Here is a 19,023-nt window from a genome sequence, read left to right on the forward strand (position 1 = left end):
TGTGTGTGTGTCTGTCTCTCTCTCTCTCTCTCTCTCTGTATCTGTGTGTGTGTGTGTGTGTCTCTCACTCTCTCCTGGCAACGTTGTGAGTGCACTGCAGTAAAATAAAAAGTTTTCTTTTAAACGTAAATCAAGGCAAATTACGGCACACAACTATGAAAGAATTATAGAACATGAAATATTCATCTTCTTCTTAATGAGCTCTGGTCCTCCAGGGCCCCTAACTCTCTCTGTCTATGTTTTGGTGTGGGTGGAGGGGGGCAGTGTGGGACCACCAGAGACACCATTAACACAGAGATAAATATGTAATGAAGGGGGAAAAAAATCACTTTTCCGTTAGTTTTGTGCATGACTTCACCTTTCCTGTTAATCAGTGTGTTTTTTTTAAATTTTCTTTTTCTCTCTCTCCATCTGTCTGTCTGTCTGTCTCCTTCACTCTTACATTTTAATAAGTGTCTTGTTGCGATTCATAAGGACTGGAGTACATGAGTCACTGCACTTTTTTTGGTGAAATAATTTGATGAAAAACTGTATCCACGTAATGTTATTGAGGCTAGCTGGGAGTGCAGCAGGGAGTATGTGTGTGTGTGGTCATATATGTGTGTGTATGTGTGTGTGTGTGTGCCTGCACTTGCATTGTTGCATATTTTCTTTCATTCAAACTGTGTGTGTGGTATTCATTCCATTTATCTGCAATTAAACAATTAACTTAATTGTGGTTTGCCAAAAAGCCCAAACTCCACCCTGCAACAGTGAATAAGAGGCCACCGGGATGCACTGGAGAGAGAGGGGGAGAGAGAAAGGCAGCTACTTCCTCTGTGAATAAGTGAAGAATACACACTAATTTTGAAGCTTTGTCTATCTTTCCCTAAATGTCAAAAATAATATATATCTTGGGAGAAACCACAGAAAATTTTCACAATGACAAAGAGGAATGATTTTAATAATTAATTAATAGAATATAATTAATAGAATTTATTTGGTATGACCTTCAACACAAAAAAATATCTATTTATAATTAATGATACTATTAATCCTTTTAATGTTATGTTTGTATCCAGCAAAGATAGGGACTCGAGTTTGAGACTTGGACTCAGTGTCAAACACAGTGACTTCAGACACGACATGAGACTCGTCCTCAAAAGACTTCAGACTTGACTCGGACTCGAGGTGCGGGACTTGTGAGCAATGTTTATTTTTAGGAAACGTCTGATGAGCTTGCTGTTATTCCCCTCCATGCGTTACCCATAACCTGCCTGCATAACACGTACTAAGGATCAGCTGCGCGCGCGGCCACATGTGAGAGGACAACAAACACCGGCAGCTGTTGTGCCATTCATAATAAACTTTGGCTTTAAAACTTCATACAACAAGGCCTAAACAAAGAAGAGCTAAACGCAAAATAGGTTAGTAACCTGTGGTGGGTAAACATGTCTAGCTCAGCATTGCCATCTAACGTTAGCTTGCTGCTTGTTGTAGCTACGACCTACCGGAGGTTAACTCGTTGTGTCGTTCGTTATGAAAAGATGAATGAGCGTTTAGCGTTTGCTTTCCAAACTTGTGGTGGTCGATTAACATAATCATTTACGTCCTGCTGGCTGCCATCACGTTAACTATTAACGGTGACTGCAAACAGGCTACAAGTTTATTGTTGATCATGTAACGTTACAGTTTTATTTAGTTAGGCCATAACATTGCACTGGTTTGAGAGTCTGGGGGTGTGTTGACTTACAGTAGTTTATAACCTGTGATTAGTTGTAGAGGCATTGTCCATTAGGCTACATGGTTGTGCTCTGTAAGTGAAAAACAGGCAATAGGTTTATCGTTGATCATGTAACATTACCGTTTTATTTAGTTAACGTTACACTGGTTTGAGAGTCTGGGGAATGTGTGACTTACAGTAGTTTATAAGCTGTCATTGATGTCATTGCACATTACATGGTTGCGCTCTGTGAAAAACAGGTTACAGGTTTATTGTTGATCATGTAATGTTACAGTTTTATTTAGTTAACGTTACACTGGGTTTGAAAGCCTGTGGTTAATGTTGACTTACAGTAGTTAGTAAGTTGTCGTTAATTGTATTGCAAATTACAAGGTTGTGCTCTGTAAATGAAAAACAGGTTACAGTTACAGAATTCCTTATAGCTATGCAGTGTTAAAAGCAGCCTGGATTGAACGCAGCAGGTGATACAGCATTCGTAATAACCACGAGAGACTTGGACTCTAGCTCAGAGACTTGTGAGCATCTCTGGTATCCAGATCTATCTTTGATTTCAGACTAAAATCTGTAATTGTGACCGTATGTACTTTATACTGTACATTATGTTTGATTTTACTTTCCTCACTCAGTTGCATTAGCACTAGCATGATGGAAGATGAGCTTGAGGTGAAGTTTGTAGTGCTTTGGACTTGGGGAGACATTTTTCTTTAGTAGTCAGTGATCAGTTTTTAAGGAGATTATCTCCAGAGTAGGGCTGGACAATAAAACAATAACAATAATTATTGCGATATAATTTTATTCAACAACAATCCAACAAATGTTCAATAAATATTCAATAAATGTTTTATTTACTAAAATCATACACAAATTTACTCATGCATGTTTGTTGACAAAGATTTTATCATAATTGTTTTGAATGTTTTACATCAGATTTGTGAAGTGATCCACTGTTTATCATCAAGTGTTGACCATAAAGAAGAGTTTAAACCACCAAAATTAGCCTTTAAACTCAAAAGAAATAACGATTTGATACTTATTGTGATAATTATATGAAACTTTTTATCGTGATAACATTTTTGGCTATATCGTCCAGCCCAACTCCAGAGTCAACAAATCCAAACCAAAAGACCAAAACCAAGTGTGCACTAGTCTGTCACAGTCATTTTCTGACTTCCTACCCTGTCGATGTTAAGCTCATTGGTTCCTACTGAAAGCGTAAATGTTTGAAAATGAGTCACAAACATAAAGTTACATTTTTTTAGGTAAATTAAAGGTTAAATCATTTGATTTCCTAAAACAGGTGGACACTGTGGTTTTTTGCAAATGTTACTCACCGTTTTCAGCAGTGGATTAATACACATTTGGTGCTCTTGTATTGAGTGTCCATGTTTATCATAATAAAGTCCCAGTGGTTTTAGTTCACAATAAATGTGCATTAAATCTTTACAAAGTGATCTAGATATGAAATTGACTCTGGATGTTCAGTGGAAATGTGAAACCAGACACTTTTGTCCAATGTGACTTGTATTTTTGGGAGCAATTGGGAGATTCAGTGTCTTACTCAGGAACAATGTGACACAAGGACCCTGGAATTAAACCTCTAAAGTCAGAATAAATGGGCAACCTGCACAATAAAAGGCAATCAACAAATGTTAAATCTAACAGGCCTTTTTCAATGCAGACATTTTGACTTAGGAAAAGCTGAGGTCTTACTAATAACACATTGTTTATACATTTAAAGTAAAATTGCTGGGATTTTTAAAAAGATTTTTTGCCAAGAGTTCGTTGTTTTTTTCTTCGTCTCCAGGCTACAGAGAACCATGTGATCTTTTAAAGAGCACTTCACTGATTTTACACATAAAGATCAGTTTACTCATCGCGGGAAGCACCACTTGGCTGATGTAAACATTTGTATGATTTCTCTAATGGAAACTTACCAAACTCTGAGAAAGTAATACCTGATTATGTCATTAGGATTATCTTGCCCTGGGCTTGAAGATTTCAGACTGGAGTTTAAAAGACATGGGCGTTTACCAGGCAGTGAGGGTCTAATGAAGAGACACTATCGAGTTGCATTATGGGAAGTGCAGCGTTGACGCATATAAGGGAGTACAGGCATTGTAAAAGTCAAAAACCTCAGTTTCTGCCGCGCCAATTTTGCCCACTCTTGTTTAAATCTGCCCCAGATCTATTTATGGAGTTTTTCATGGTGTTGACACAGTGCGATTTGTTGCTGTTTTGGCAATAAGGACCTTTCATATGTGATGCCAGTAAAGCACCTTCGGACTGAAGTGAGACGAGAGAGGAGGAGGGGTGCGGCGGTTGTTACTTCTTGTTCTAGTCCACCACTCCTGGGGTCTCAGCCACGGTGAGCGGTCATACATACACACAAGTAAACACCCCTAGACTTGCACCAGAAATCAATTTAGCAAAAACAATCAAGAAATTATTTATAAGGGCAGACTCTGCCAAATTAGCTATGGGACGCACTTAACTGCTAAAGCCGAGCTGCGGAGCGAGCCCCAGGACCGTGTCAGTCATGAAGAAATGTGATGCTGCTGAGGTTACTGACACGCACACACCGACACACACAAACAACACCTGCAGACTTAATAGGCACACTGAGAGAGATCTCCCAGAGCCCCCAACATACAGAAATGGATCACGCTACTGTAAATACAGTCCAGTCCAAACAGACACACACACAAATACACACACATATCACTGGTGTGTGGCTTAACTGCACAGCTATGCCTCAGTGCCACATTCATTTTTCATGTGTATTCTGTGGTTGGTTGTTACAGTTTTAGAGACCCTCTCATTGTCCACAACACAAAAGAGTGCTCACATTACCAACTGTCAGTGTGAGATGGTGTATGTGCATGTGTGGCAGATGGGACACATGTGTGGTCTGTGGTGGCAGGCTGGCTGGAGCCTGAGGTTGGTTCGGGCTTCATCTGGGACGGAGGAGGGGTCTGAAGACATCATCACGAACACACACGTATTTATACACACATATACACACCTCATTTCTCCATTAATAAATCACCAGTGTTTCACCACAGTTCATCTCCCTGTGTCTCTCGAGGTGGGTGAGGGGTGGCGGTAGGGTTAACAACAAGGGCGTTATGAGGGTAAACTTTATTTTTAGTCTTTGCTGAGAGTGTGAGAGGAGCAGAGGAATGTGTTAATGGTGCCACCACAGCTTCCTCCCCGTCTTCCCATCAGCCTTTAATACAGAGCTCTGAATGGGAAGAGTTGGTGGGGGAGTAGGAAGTGGGTGGAGCCACAAGACAACCCAGGATTTGTGTCAAGATGCTCAATGGGAAGTTTCAACATTAGCTTTTTTTTTTATTTATGGCAGATGGTATACTATATGTGGTATGTAATTTGCTCTGGACTCGCAGCACATTAGATTCATAAGAATAGTTAAAGAAACTGCAACTTGCAAATGATGAGAAGATCAATATCACTCTCAGATCTGTCTAAATTAAGCTTGAGCCAGCAGGCAGTTAGCTTATCTTAAGATAAAGACTGAAAAGAGCAGTATGTAGCTGCAGTACCGGAGGCTGCATTTTCAGGACCACACTCCTTGGACCAGAAAAGCATTTGTAGGACCCCTTGACACTGCCAGTTAGCTACAGTAGCTAGCTTGCTCAAGTTAATTGCTATTCTGGAGCTTTCTATCATACCATATGATATTCATCAGCTGATAGAGATTGCCAGTTGTTATGGAATTGTTCTCCATGTTAGCTTAAGAGTTAATCTGCGGATGAATATCATGGGATGTCATATGAATAAAATATAAAACCTCTGTTCTGAATGCTTGATTGATTCTTGTCTTGTTTGATACGACTGGTAGGCTAAAACTAAATTGCCCTACGGGGATAAAAAAAGTTGTTTGAATTGAATTGATTCGTACTGGAGTACAGAGCCAACAAAACTCTGTATGTAGACATTGTGAAAATATTTTTTAATGTCTGCTACTTAAAATCAAAAGCAGATAGGTTATTATCTATACAGCGAGTAATAAGAGTAATAAAGAGACTAAGAGAGAGACAGACAGGCAGATAGACAGTGTTCGGTGTGTGTGTCCGAGTGGGAGGGTTACAGTAATGAAAGAAGTCAACATGTCAGTGTGTTTCCCGCATCGATCTCCCCCAGCCCTCATTCAGCCTCAGCCTCCTTCCTCAAAAACTAATGGGGTATTTCCTCCAGTGCCACACCACCCAGCAACACTGTTTACTCTTCGTTCCACTGGGGCACGAATGGACACATAAACACATGCGCACACACAACTAGATCAAACAGCACGGGACATACTTACACCAAATGAATATAATAAGGAATTAATAACGATGGGTGTGGTCTGGGTGGAGAAACACAGTTTCATCCTTTTTTGACATGACACAGTATGTTCAAAAATAACAGGCAGAGGTGGAAAGTAACTAACTAAGATTTACTCAAGTACTGTACTTAAGAACTTTACTTTACCTTATTTTCTGCTATTTTATACTTCTACTCCACTACATCTCAGAGGGAAATAGTGCACTTTTTACTCCACTGCATTTATTTGATAATGTTAGTCACTTTGTACATTCAGATTAATAATACAAAATGTAATGAACGAATAAATTGTGATGTATTATTATGGATAAATATAATTAATTTTAAATCAAGAAATTCACCATGTACAGCAACAACAGTCAGGCTGGTTGCAGGATTTAGCAATGAAAACAAGCCACCAAACAGTAAAGTCAGAAATATGTGGAGCTATTGGTGAAATTCACAAGCTACCAAGCAGTATATGTTTTAGGTTGTCCTTTTAATAACTGGCCAGGAACAACATATGTAAATTAGCCTGTTGAGCTAACTCTGGCTCATTTACAGTTACTTTGCTGTTAATTAATGAGCACTGTCCCTGTCAAATAAACAAATACAAGAAATGAAATGAAAAAAAACTCCATCTTCACCAGTTGCAGCATTAAATTAATGTACACATTCAGGTGTCAGTAATTATACTTTAGTAATATAACATACATGAGAAAATTGGCCATTTTGCTCAATAAATACTTTGACTTTAAATGACTTTGACTTATATTTTGGTGCTAATAATTTTGTACTATTACTAACTTTTGTAGTCTGTACATGTACTTTATGCTTTTTTTTGTGGATGGTGAATACTGCTCATTATAGAGGAGTTGTTGACCTAACATCTGTCCTGTGTGTTAAAATTGTGTTAAAAAAAGAGTGGATATGTTTAAGGGAATAGGTCAACATTTAGGTGAAATAAAATGATTCACTTTCTCTGGGAGATTTAGATGGGAAGATTGATACCACTCTCATGTCGGTCTGTTCAGTATAAGGCAGTACAGACAACAGATGGTTAGCATAGCTTAGCACAAAGACTGGAAACAGGGGGAAAATGCTAGCCTTTCTCTGTCCAGACGTAAAAAAAATTATCTAAAAATCACTACTTAACAAGTTATATCTTGTTTGTTTAATATGTACAAAACTAGAAGTGTAAAACAAACAAGTTGTAGTTTTACTGGGAGTTATGTGTCACTGGGACCAGTTGCCAGGAATCCTACAGTCTATAGAAAGATCCAAGAGCCAAGAAATAGTCTGGCACATAACCCCTCTGTAAAAAAAGGGAATTGTCATTGTTAAACTCTGGGATTTTTACGGATTTTAAAAAACAAAATATCTAACTGTTTCTTCAAGATAGTTGCAGATTTGATGACATACCACCACTAAAGGTGATCAGGAGAAGAAAACAAGATGACAACAACATATTATCCAATCTGCATACGACAATGTTAATGGAAAAATCTGATTGTTTTACACTGATCCAAAATGAAAACAGTGGTCAAACAGATCTGGTAAAAGGGATATGTGTACATGGTGGTGAAGCAAGACGAGGTGTTTACAGTCAGTTTCAAAAGATGTAAATATTGTGAGATGAGGTGACGTGTGCGGGGAAATCTGTTTTCAATGCATACACCAGAGATGGATTTTAATGCCAGGTGTTAATATAATCCATCCATTCGAACATGGAGATATGGAGTGCATGCTAACACCAGTTGTTAACACTCATCCCAATGTCTGGTTTCTTACCTGTGTGTCCTGCGGCAGGTGGAGGACGGTGTGCAGCCTCTCGTTGTGATGGTGTCTTGACTCCTCCTCGTATGCCAGGTCTCTGTCGGCCTGCTGCAGGGTCAGAAACCTCCGGATGGTGCACAGGTTCTCCCACAGAGTGCGGTTCTCTGGGCTGGGGTTCTCCTTCCACCGAAGCAGCTCACACAGCCAACCCTGGAGAAGAGACATGGAGAAAGAAGGTGGGGGTTAAAGAAAGAGGTGGAGTTGGGCAGTTAAAGGAATACTTACATATTTTGTATGCTTATTTGCTTTTGTGCTGAGAGTTAGATGAGAAGGGTGTTACAACTCTCATGTCTGTACAGTAGATATAAGGCTACAGCCAGCAGCCAGTTAGCTTCGTTTAGCATAAAGAAAACGGGGCCTGAAAACAGCTAGCCAAATGTAAAAACATCCACCTGCCAGCACCTCTAAAGGTCACCAATTAAGTTGTTATATGTCTAAAAACAATAAATTGTGGATTTATGTGGGGTTATGTGCAGGATAAATCTTTGGCCCCATGCAGTGACATCATGTAGTCTTTACATTAACGTGTGTTTCACCCTGTTTCCAGTTCATATGCTAAGCTAAGCTAACCTACTGCTGGATGTAGCTTCATATTTACTGCACAGCGGTATTGATCTTCTGTTTTAACACTTGGCCAGAAATGTTTCCCCGAATTTCCCCAAATGTCAGACTATTCCAATAAGCCTGTGTTATGAATATATTTTTAAGGCGGGGGCTTCTTTCCCCTAAGTATATCGTCGTGTGCCATCCTTGTTTGTTCCGTTTTATAGGCCAATCTCCAGTTGTGGAGTCAGCACCTTTCACTTAAGTTGCAACGCCACTTGGTGAAGGAGAAGGATAATAATGAACATGACAGGAAGGACAGAATGCAAACACAGCCAAAGAAAAATGTAAGTGCAGGCAGATAAATACGTGAGAACAGAAATAAATTTCGCAAAAAGTTGTAAAAGTTGTAAATGTGCAGGGTAAATGTGGGAAAGGAAGATGGGGGGAAGGAGAGATGGAGAAGATTCAATTATATCTGCTAGACTGGTTCAGTTTGTGACACCAGCTGTTATGTTCAACCAGCCACCTCGGGCAGCATGCACCACTAATAGCCTGATCATCTCTCTCTTCCTCTCTCTCCGTCCTTGTGGCCAGCTGCAGCAGATGGGTGCACTGAGGCGTGACCCTCAGCCACCCCCAGACCCACCAACCTGGGGGACCTCTCACTAACCGCACACACACACACACACACACACACACACACACGCACACACAGGCATCCACTGTACACAGAAAGCATACACCTCTACATACTACCTTTCTCACACTTACATATAGCCGCATAAATGTCCACAATGAATTAACTGAAACTTTATATACATATATATATATATAAATGAAAGGATGTAGTGTTTTCATTGCTTCTGTTCAACAAGAGAGTTTTGCTCTCTTTTAAAATATATTTAAGATTAAGGTTTTCTCCCAAATGTAGTCCATCCTGTCACAGCCACACTCTCATTTAGCCTGAGGAGGGAAACAAGCTTGTGTCTCCTCTCCTCAAGTTTAGACAGAATGTGGGCGATTGGCATGTGCTTCAGGAAATATTAAAGTGTTTATATCCTTGTTTATGTATCTACAAGCAGCAGAGGAGAGAAGCTGCATGGTTGGCAAGGCTGGGTGCAAGCCATGTCATTGTCCTTATGATCCTCCTCCTTCACTTGGTGCCATTGCTAAAACATTGAGAGTTGGTGACGTTTCTAGAGCTCCACAGCTGGATAAGGATTTATTATTGTTTGAGTACAGTTGATGGCCTGCTAGCCAAGTTAGCTTCAGGAACTGTGTGCAAGTACATTTGCCTCACCAACTGTGGTCTGACTCACTAGCGTTCCTTACTGGGACACTAATGAACTTTATTAACGGTAATAATTAAACCAACAAACAAAGTAACATTTTTAATGCGCTTGAAGTGAAATGACAATTTAAAAAGTCCACAAATAAATGGAGAACTTTGTGTAAAATATTTTAACCATCACAACTTGAACTTGTGCCGCTCTGAAAAAACTAAACAATACAGAACTGTTCATCATGAGCCAAGTGACAAGTGATACAGGTTGACGACTGCAAAGCTGCAAAGTATGACCTTTTTCCCAGTGATTCCCTCACCTGGCTCTTGTTGGCAGCCACCTTTGCGAACAGAGCTTGGGACACCTTGGCTCTCTTCATCTCCTGCTGAATTTCGTCATAAATGCCTGACGTTATGTTGACCAGCGACTCCAGCTTCAGCGGGAGGTCAGGTGCCGGGCAGGACTGCTTTGGCTGTGACAGAGGATTAACACATGATGTAATGCAGAGTAAGTACAAATTAAAGAGACTTTGAAGGCTTAATGTTTCGCGAGGGGAAGCTATGAGATAAGTTTGGATGACAGGAATTATCATGAAGGCAAACCATCTGGGACTCATATATATTGTTAAACTACTAAGAGATTTATCCACAAAAGCAAATGTTGCGTATACATATGAGGAAAGGTTATCAGCTGATGATCAGGCCAAGCTGCTCTGAGAACAGACATGCTGTGTTCCCTGTATGAGCATCAGCTGCACATCTGCGGTGCACGTCTCCACATGAATTATGTTTACAGATCAAAGTCATTAAGTCCTTCTCTTTTGTCTTTCTTTGTTGTTTCTGTTTGAATGAACATGTATTGGCTCTCAGAAAGCTTGTATACACAGTGTTTGAAGTTGTCCACAAGACATGTACAGACCAGCTAGCTTACATTCCCTCAGTGTAAACGATGCTGAGATAATTTTACATAGACATAATAAGAATAGCACACAAATTCAGCCAGAGCCATGAATGGCCATTTGCCCTGACATTACAGAGAAGTTCTTATCACTGATGTTGTTAAATTGTTATGTGAAGATATAAAGAAATGTTCAAATACTGTATAATGTCCTTTATGTTTACAATGTGCTGACATGATAGCTTTGAAGCAGTTTTTCCGTTATAAATGGAATTTGTTTAAGATAAAAACTCAAATCCCAGCATTTGTTTTTAAGACACAGTACATGACGTGCTGCAAAATACTTTGTGAGGGCAAGTTGTAGATTGTAGATAACTCACCGAGTTAGAGATCTTAGTCTTGTTCTTCCAGATGGAGGCCCAGGTATCAGGGGTTATCTGGTCATCCAGGCTCCTCTCCCACACTTTCTATGCACACACACACACACACACACAAGACACATGGCATGTTGCGATCAAATGTTTTTATCGCTATGATTACACATGCAGTCATCACGGAAAGCTCTTTTTGTTGTTCCTACAAAAAATCCTGTTGTAGAAACATCTATTGCTCAGTGTGAGAACACACTGTAAGCACATCTGACTACACGGTAGACTAACCTGTGAGAGGCGTGGAGCACCGGGGCTGGAGGAGTTGGAGGCAGGAAGACCAACCGAAGGGTTCATGGTGCGCTCTCTCTCCTCCTGGTAGATTCGGTCTCTCTCGCTCTCAGGCAGGTTGAGGAAGTTCTGCATCGCTTTCAGATTCACGAGCAGAGACTGCGAGGCTGTGCGGGGGTCCTCCTCCTTCCGCAGGATCTCTGACAGCAAGCCCTGCACAATGAAGACACACATTTGCACTGTTAAATTTGCCAGAAGGTTACAAAGTCTCCCTAATTACCAACTTCAAACCACTAATATACAAACTAATATGCAAGTGGATTAACCCAAAGCATGTTTTCTTCTAAATGTGAGATACTTGGGTATTTGCCGTTGCTTGACTTGGGAAATAGATATTTTATCTTTATTGTGATTGTTAAAACGCGGTGCAAACCATTTTTTACATAAAGGGATTGTATTCCATTGTCTTCTTATTTACACTTTCTCACATAATATGTGGATTACTTTCTCCATTGATCGAATCAAATTGTTTTGTTTGTAAAAAGCAAACCTGAAAAGAGTAAGAAATGCCATCACAATTACCCAGAGCCCAAAAATGACACCTTCATATTGTTTGCTGTGTCCAACCAATAACCCAAACTTCAAAATTATGACAATAATTAAAGGGAAATGCAGGAAATCCTCACATTTGAGAAGCTGGAACCATTAAATGTTTGCCTGAAAAGTGGTTTAGATGATTATATCTAAATATATAAGATAAGATAATAGTTGCCAATTAATTGTCTGTCAGTCGACTAATTGTTTCAGCTAACCTGAATATACTTCTGGGTAGTTTATTTCATAGCAAAGCATCTCATCTTAAAATCTCTTTTAGGTTAAGAAAATGTAATGTGTGAAGTAACTGGTCCTGGTTAAATGCTGTCAAATAATTGTAGTGGAGTAAAAAGTACAATATATCCCTCTTAAATGTAGTAATAGTACAACTATAAAATGACATGAAAACCAAATCCTTAAGTAAAGTACAAGTACCACAAGTTTGTACTTGAGTAAATTAATTTACTTATGTTGCACCACTGCTTTGACCTGCTTATTTTAAAATAATTAATGCTATTGTTTGGTAAAAGTTGGTAAAAACTGAAAACGACGAACCTGAGATTATTTGACATTATTAGTAGCTGTGTTGGACACTCTCACAAAATCATCACACAGAGACACACACATGCAAAAATCACTAAAACACACCTGGCCTCTACACCAGTAGGTCTATGAGCCGCCTCCCATTACATTGATCTAATGGGGCGTGTAGTAACCAGTTTAGCACAGCCTGAATGCATCAGGTGTTTGTGCTGCTGCGAGGGCGGAGAAGGAGACTCAATGACCCAGCAAGCTACCCTGCCATGCTTCCACTAATCCCACAGAAAATAACACGAGACGGGTGACCACAAAATTAGCCAAATGCTGTGTGAAATATTACAGTCTATCAGTGGCGTCTATTTCCATTTATTTCTATCAAATGTGACGATTATCCCCTCTCACCTGATACTGTATGTTGAACAAGAACTATGAACCGTTTAGTCTGAGAAAATGTAGCTCTATAAGCAGTAGGGATCGGATAGCTTGGTCTCGGTTGATATAATGGCAACCACAGGATGCAATATATTCATTTTCTGATTTTCTCCATCTTCATCTGAAGCTATCCTCTCCTGTCCTTGACGCATCACCTTGCTCTTCCTCTTCCTCTGACCATTTTACCACCACACTTTCCCAACTGTCTCCTAACCTTCTTGACCACAGTCTGTCCTGTTTTCCTACCTGTGTGCGGTTGAAAGCCACACGGGCGAACACGGCCTGGGAGACACTAGCTCTCTTCAGCTCGTCTCTGACCTGCTGGTAGATTTCAGAGGAGACCTCAGCGGCCGAGGGGTTGCTCCCGGGATGGTCGCCGCCAACTTTGGATGAACCCCGAGGGATGGGCGGGTGGTTGAGGAACTGCTGGTTGAGGGCCTGGGGGTGCTGATGGGCTAGCAGGCGGCTAACGGCTAGTTGCTGATTGATGAGGTGAGCCATGGCGAGCTGTTGACGCACCAGCTGTGGGGAGAGTTGTGGGGAGAGCAGCCCACCTGGCCCCAGCAAGGGTTGCAGGGCTCCAGGCGGGGGTGGTGGTGGCGGAGGAGGCACCTGGCCCGTACGGAGAGGAGGGCTGTGGTGGAGGGGGCCATGGGGTGAAGGCTGTTGTTGGGGAGGGGGGGGAGGTGGTTGGGAGGGCGCCTGTGGATCTCCGGATGCCACCTTGAGGAGGGGACTGCCGGCCCCCAGGTGACTGAGCTGGGCCAGGCCGGTCAAGTGAGGAGGAGGTCTCTGACCCAGCACACAGAAGTCTGCCATGTTGTCTCTCTCTACTGGAGAGGAGACGAGACAGTCAGCGTGGTCAAACAAACACCTTCACATTAGCACAGCGCCAGAAAGAGTGAACCGTTTCTTACTTTTGATTTCAGTAGCATCTCGTCCAGACCACATCTTCTCCAGATAGTCTACTGCTCAACAATACAAATAAAGAAAACAGTCAGAAGTGAAGGTCTAGACGTTGCTGATACGTGCTGCATGACCAAAACAACAACAATCTCACCTCAAGGTCCATATAATGAACAGAATGAACTTTGAATCCTAACTTTTAAGACAATATGAACAAGAAGTCCCTGAGGTGAGCAGAAAAATGGAAAATTGAACATCTGCTGATGGAGTGACCTTGAGTTGAGACTGATTTTGGCAACTGCTTTTTTCCAAAGTAAAGAATGAACTTTGACACACAAAACCAAAACAGATTTATATAAAACGGTCAAAAAGGAAATGGAAAACCCCTCTGCTTGCCCTGTTGAGGGAGTTTACATGCTAGGATGACAGCTTACATCTATCCCCCGGAGCTTCTACTTATGACTGACATGTGTAGCAACCTATCAGAGAGCTCTATGTGTGTATTGACATCTGAGACAGAGTGTGTCCTACTTCTAGGTGAAGAACAGATCTGATGGTGAAATTACCAAGTTAAACCAGACACTCCTCCCTCTGTCAGTACCAGGCTTTGCTATCACCTCATTTTCTCTCTTCCAATATCCCCCTTTCCGCTCAGGCTTAGTGTTTAATGTGATGATTATAGTTTAGCTTCCTACGAGTGGTTCAGGCTCAAGTGGTCGATGCGATGATCTTGACAAGTTTGGTGGGAAGAAAGTCGTTACAGATGATTTGTTACAGGAGACAAGTCACAGGAGCATATTGCTGAATATCTCAACTGATCAGAGTCATTGTAAAACTGTCTACTCCAGACGACATTGACATTGGTCAACCTTTTAAACAAAACCATGTTTACTCCCTTCATTCTTTACTACCCTTCATCACAGGCTGCATGTCTGAAGCTGGATTTATACTTGATGCAAGGGGTCATAGATGAGTGCAGCATATGTGAACTATACAAATCTAGAATTATATTACCCTAGTTAAATGTGTTTACGTTCTTTTATTTACTTTTACGATTCAGAGCGACGTCAGGCTGCGTACACACCTCCTTCTCTCTTCACTGAATAGGAGACTGCTGTCATGCAATCGCAGTGTTTACTTTCATTTGCAGTAGAGATGTCTTTTACAGCGAAGCAGAACAATACTGAACCATCCTTAACTTCCTAATGTTGTTTTCACTATCAACTTTGCCACTGGCATCAGAAGCTTGAGGGAGAAAACACAAGCAGTTAAAGCTGACCAATCCCAGGTTGTGTTATCTCACTTAGATGGTCTGCATTGTCCACCTGTAGACTTAATCATTGGCATGTTTTTATTTATATGGCTATTCTTATTAGTGCTGTTAGTCTGCATTCATCTTAACTACAGTTCTATGAGCATCCAGGATAAAAGTACGGGAATATATTGTCCTCGCTCCTGGGACTTATTCCTACTATCTGTCCATAAAGTCCGTACTGAATTGGGAAAAGGGGTGTTTATGTATGCTGTTCCCTCTTCTTGGAATCATCATCATTTGACTGAATCTTCGGGAGCTGGTCTCACTGGATGCATTTAAAGTAATTTTAAATGATTTGGAGGCAATCACATCTGGCTGTAGATGTTTGAACTGATTGTTCCACTTGATCCCTTGATGGCTTGTGTTGAACATTGATGCATATTTTTGAAATGTTATGATCATCTAATTTATTATTGACTTCCATTGTAAATTATTTTTATTGTAATTATTATTTCTACAACTTTTTTACTTCTCAATGAGGTACACATTATCTATGGTGTTGTGTAGCTATGCAATAACTCTTAACGTACAATTATAAATCTGTCTTAAGAGTTAGTATTTTCTCTTAGATTGTTTTATTTGTATACTCTTCAGAAGGTAAAACTGGTAAAAAAGGTAAAATATTTCCCAAGAACAAACTAAGAGCCCCAAAGTCCCCAAAAGATCTTTATCATTTCCTACCCCAGTAATCATCTTGCAAGCCCTTGTTGGTTCAACTGTAAGAACATTGAAGGAAGTTGGGCCACTGTCTCACCTTTGATTTTCTTATACTTCTTGTACCAACGACCAAACTCTTGGCATTTGGCGGTGGAGACATTGGCATAGTAGGAACTATTCACTATGGAGGAAATCATACTCTGTGAGAGAAAGAGAGGGGAAAGATAATTAATAAGCAACATAATATGAAATGCTTATCCTCAGGCAACAACCACATGGCATGCTCACATAAACACACACACACACACACACACACACACACACACAATAGAAACAGACAAACATTAATCATGATTGGAAGCCACCCATGGTAACTCAAGCCAGTACAGTGCAGAGAGGGAATCTCCAGCCACACACACACATATGCTTGCAATTGATGCTGTGCTCAACACCCCCACCAGAGCTCCATTTAAACACAGTATGCATGCACACACACCCACACACATACACACAACTCTCACACACAGCAGTCATTATGAGACCAGGATAGAGCGCTAAACATGCCTCTGGGGAGTTTAACATGATTGTGGAGACAGTGCTTCGTTTTGTGGGGTGGAGTTTGATTCAAATGTGGCAATAATCAATACAATGTATGATTAATCCTAAACCTCAAATTGAAACTGACTTTAGTCATTAGGTAGGGCATGTGAAGGTCTAGTCAGTGAAAGAGACTGACACTTGATGGTTTAAAAAGCGGATGTTAAGATTATTGAATTGATGAGCAGTTCTCTGATGAGGACCATTTGATTCTCATGTGAAGGTGAGGATGAGGAACACGAGGTACGACATGTTTTTGTTGCTGTGTAGTAGTAGCCAGATGTTACCTGTGAGAGAGGGCACTCTTTGGCCAGAGTACTTTGGTTCATTTCCTTCAGCAGCTCTTTGAGAGCGTTCCTGACAGTCGCGTGGTTCCACTGTTCGCAGGGCAGATCCTCCAGCTTTGAAAAACTACAACAAGCCGAAACCACACACACAGGAGTCAGATACATCTTTAGGTTAATACGTTCAAACACAAAAGGACAAACCATAAAAACAATCAAAAAATCATTTTACAGTATTATACGGGATCTTTCTGATAGCCACTGCACCACATTCATTAAACAGTTAAAGGAATAGTTTGACATTTTGGCAAAATACATTTTTCTTTGCAAAGGGTTAGACGAGAAAATCGACACCTCTCTCATATCTGCACAATAAATATGAAGGTACAGCCAGCAACCTGTTAGCTTAGCTTAGTATAAAGACTGGAAACAAGGGAAAACAGCTAGCCTGGTTTTGTCCACAGGTAACAGAAGTTTAAAAACAAAAAATGATGGTTTTTAATACTTTATTACTCCAGTTATAATCTCTTACTATAGTTACATCCCAAGAAATCAAACAACTTTACAATAAATAAACACCTATATCCTATACCCTAAATTAACCTCTGATCCCGTTGACCTTTCAAACGTCCTGTATTAACCTCCACCTCAAACCACTACTTCCTGCATAGACCTATCTTCCCGTAATCTTCCTGTTGTTATTTAATTTTAACCGCAAATAAATCTTTTCGACACTGAGCACAAAGTGTGCCAAAGCTCTGCCATTGCCATGGATACACACATAAACACGCAAACAAACCTGGCTGGTATGTGCCAAGACAATAACAATAATAACCATCTCATCTGGAGTTTATCTGTTTTTATCAGTCCATCAAGATCCTGCTTCACTTATTCGAGGGAACTAGGAATTCCTGGCACACTGACTCTCCCTGACGGAGACAGATAATAGATAAATCCCCACAGTGTTGGTTAACTGAAACTTTAGTGTTTCAATATTGCTGCTTTCAAATTTGATAGATATGGTAAATTCTTGAGCTGCAATCAGCTGCGATGACATCAGTGTCTGATTCATAGTATGTATGGTTTTAAAAGCCTCACTGTGTCCATAAAAAATGGACATGATGTCTTTTAAATGTTGGGGGAGCGAGGTTGGTGGAAAGTCACTGATTTAAAATGTAAACATCTCTACTTTCACTTTCTGAAATGTGAAATTTAATGAAGGAATTTTGTTTCCAAACATGTCTTTAAAACGGTGACCTTTGACTTCTGACCTTTGTAGCTGGATGCGTAGTGTGACCATGTGGTAGACCTCCATTAGCATGTCAGCAACTGTAGCTTCTGGTGCGTCAGTCAGGAAGTGGATGGGCAGCGGGTTCCACCTTCCCACCTTGATGATGCCTGGTCAGACACGTGAAAGATTTCTGTTTTATTCAGGTTTTATTCATTTTGACATTATACAAAAAATACAGAGTACAAATGGGACATAGAGAAAAAAAAAGGAAGAAAGAATTAGTCCAATATTTCTTTAAATTCTTTTAACTAGTACATCATGCCCTCTCTAAGATGTTGCACCCTTAATGTATGTCAGAACATTTATTTAAATTTAAATACATTTTCCAGAGGCAATCTCTGTCATGAGTTTATTCTTCTCTGTACACTGGTCTATGTGGGCACTTAAGTAAAATAAGCCTGGTTGCTACAATAAAACCTGTTTAGTAAGTTTGGTGGCACGAGAGATTTATCTTCTAAGAGACACATTAGTGGGGGATCTGTTACAGGTTGTTTGAGCCACTATTCTGTTTTTTTAGTACAACTTTCCATAAAGGCAACACCAAGGGATAATCCTGCACAAAACATAGAAATGTGCCCACTTCCTTGTCTTGGGTTAGGCCCATTTTAAAAACAATTTGAGGGGTGTAAAATAGTACTTTGAGATCACATTATGACATAAATATTCCCTTTGCCATATTAATCGCAGGCTTTCTCATATTAGTATTAGAAAAAAAACGTAATATATTATAGGAGAATCTGAAAAGTATTAAGTATATATTTCTGTGTTTTATATACTTCACTGCATCTGATACTAAAAAGGTGAGCTTGAACTGATTTATAACAAGTTTTATAATAATAATAATTATTATTATCTTTATTTATAGAGCACTTTTCAAAAACAAGTTATAAAGTGCTTTGACAAGTGCAAAGGCAATAAAACACATTTTATTATTAAAGGACCATACTGGTGGTTTTACGTACATTTTCGAACCCATCTCTAAGATATTAAGTTTTTTTGAATGGAAGACTGACTCTGTACTGCACAGTGTCTGTGGGTGGTCAGAGAGGATGGTGGGTGTACAGAGTGCAGAACTTTGGCACTAAAGAGTTGGGCTCACATCCTGAGTCCTGCTTATGGTCAGGTTAAGGCAACAACAGC

General features: G+C 40.2%; 1 protein-coding gene across 1 annotated transcript in view; it reads right to left on the reverse strand.

The window, feature by feature from the left end:
• The window catches only part of satb2 (SATB homeobox 2), a 43,177-nt gene that overhangs the window by 8,711 nt on the left and 15,443 nt on the right, over nt 1–19,023 (reverse strand). Inside the window, exons 3-11 of the mRNA XM_046054576.1 lie at nt 17,864–17,990; nt 16,596–16,719; nt 15,809–15,911; nt 13,751–13,801; nt 13,557–13,666; nt 13,080–13,496; nt 11,268–11,480; nt 10,031–10,183; nt 7,838–8,032 (exon numbers count right to left, since the gene is read on the reverse strand). Coding sequence (XP_045910532.1) covers nt 7,838–8,032; nt 10,031–10,183; nt 11,268–11,480; nt 13,080–13,496; nt 13,557–13,666; nt 13,751–13,801; nt 15,809–15,911; nt 16,596–16,719; nt 17,864–17,990 — 1,493 coding nt within the window. The remainder of the gene's footprint in view (nt 1–7,837; nt 8,033–10,030; nt 10,184–11,267; nt 11,481–13,079; nt 13,497–13,556; nt 13,667–13,750; nt 13,802–15,808; nt 15,912–16,595; nt 16,720–17,863; nt 17,991–19,023) is intronic.

This window comes from Micropterus dolomieu, linkage group LG07, assembly GCF_021292245.1.
Source record: "Micropterus dolomieu isolate WLL.071019.BEF.003 ecotype Adirondacks linkage group LG07, ASM2129224v1, whole genome shotgun sequence".
In the NCBI taxonomy this organism is placed as follows: Eukaryota; Metazoa; Chordata; class Actinopteri; order Centrarchiformes; family Centrarchidae; genus Micropterus; species Micropterus dolomieu.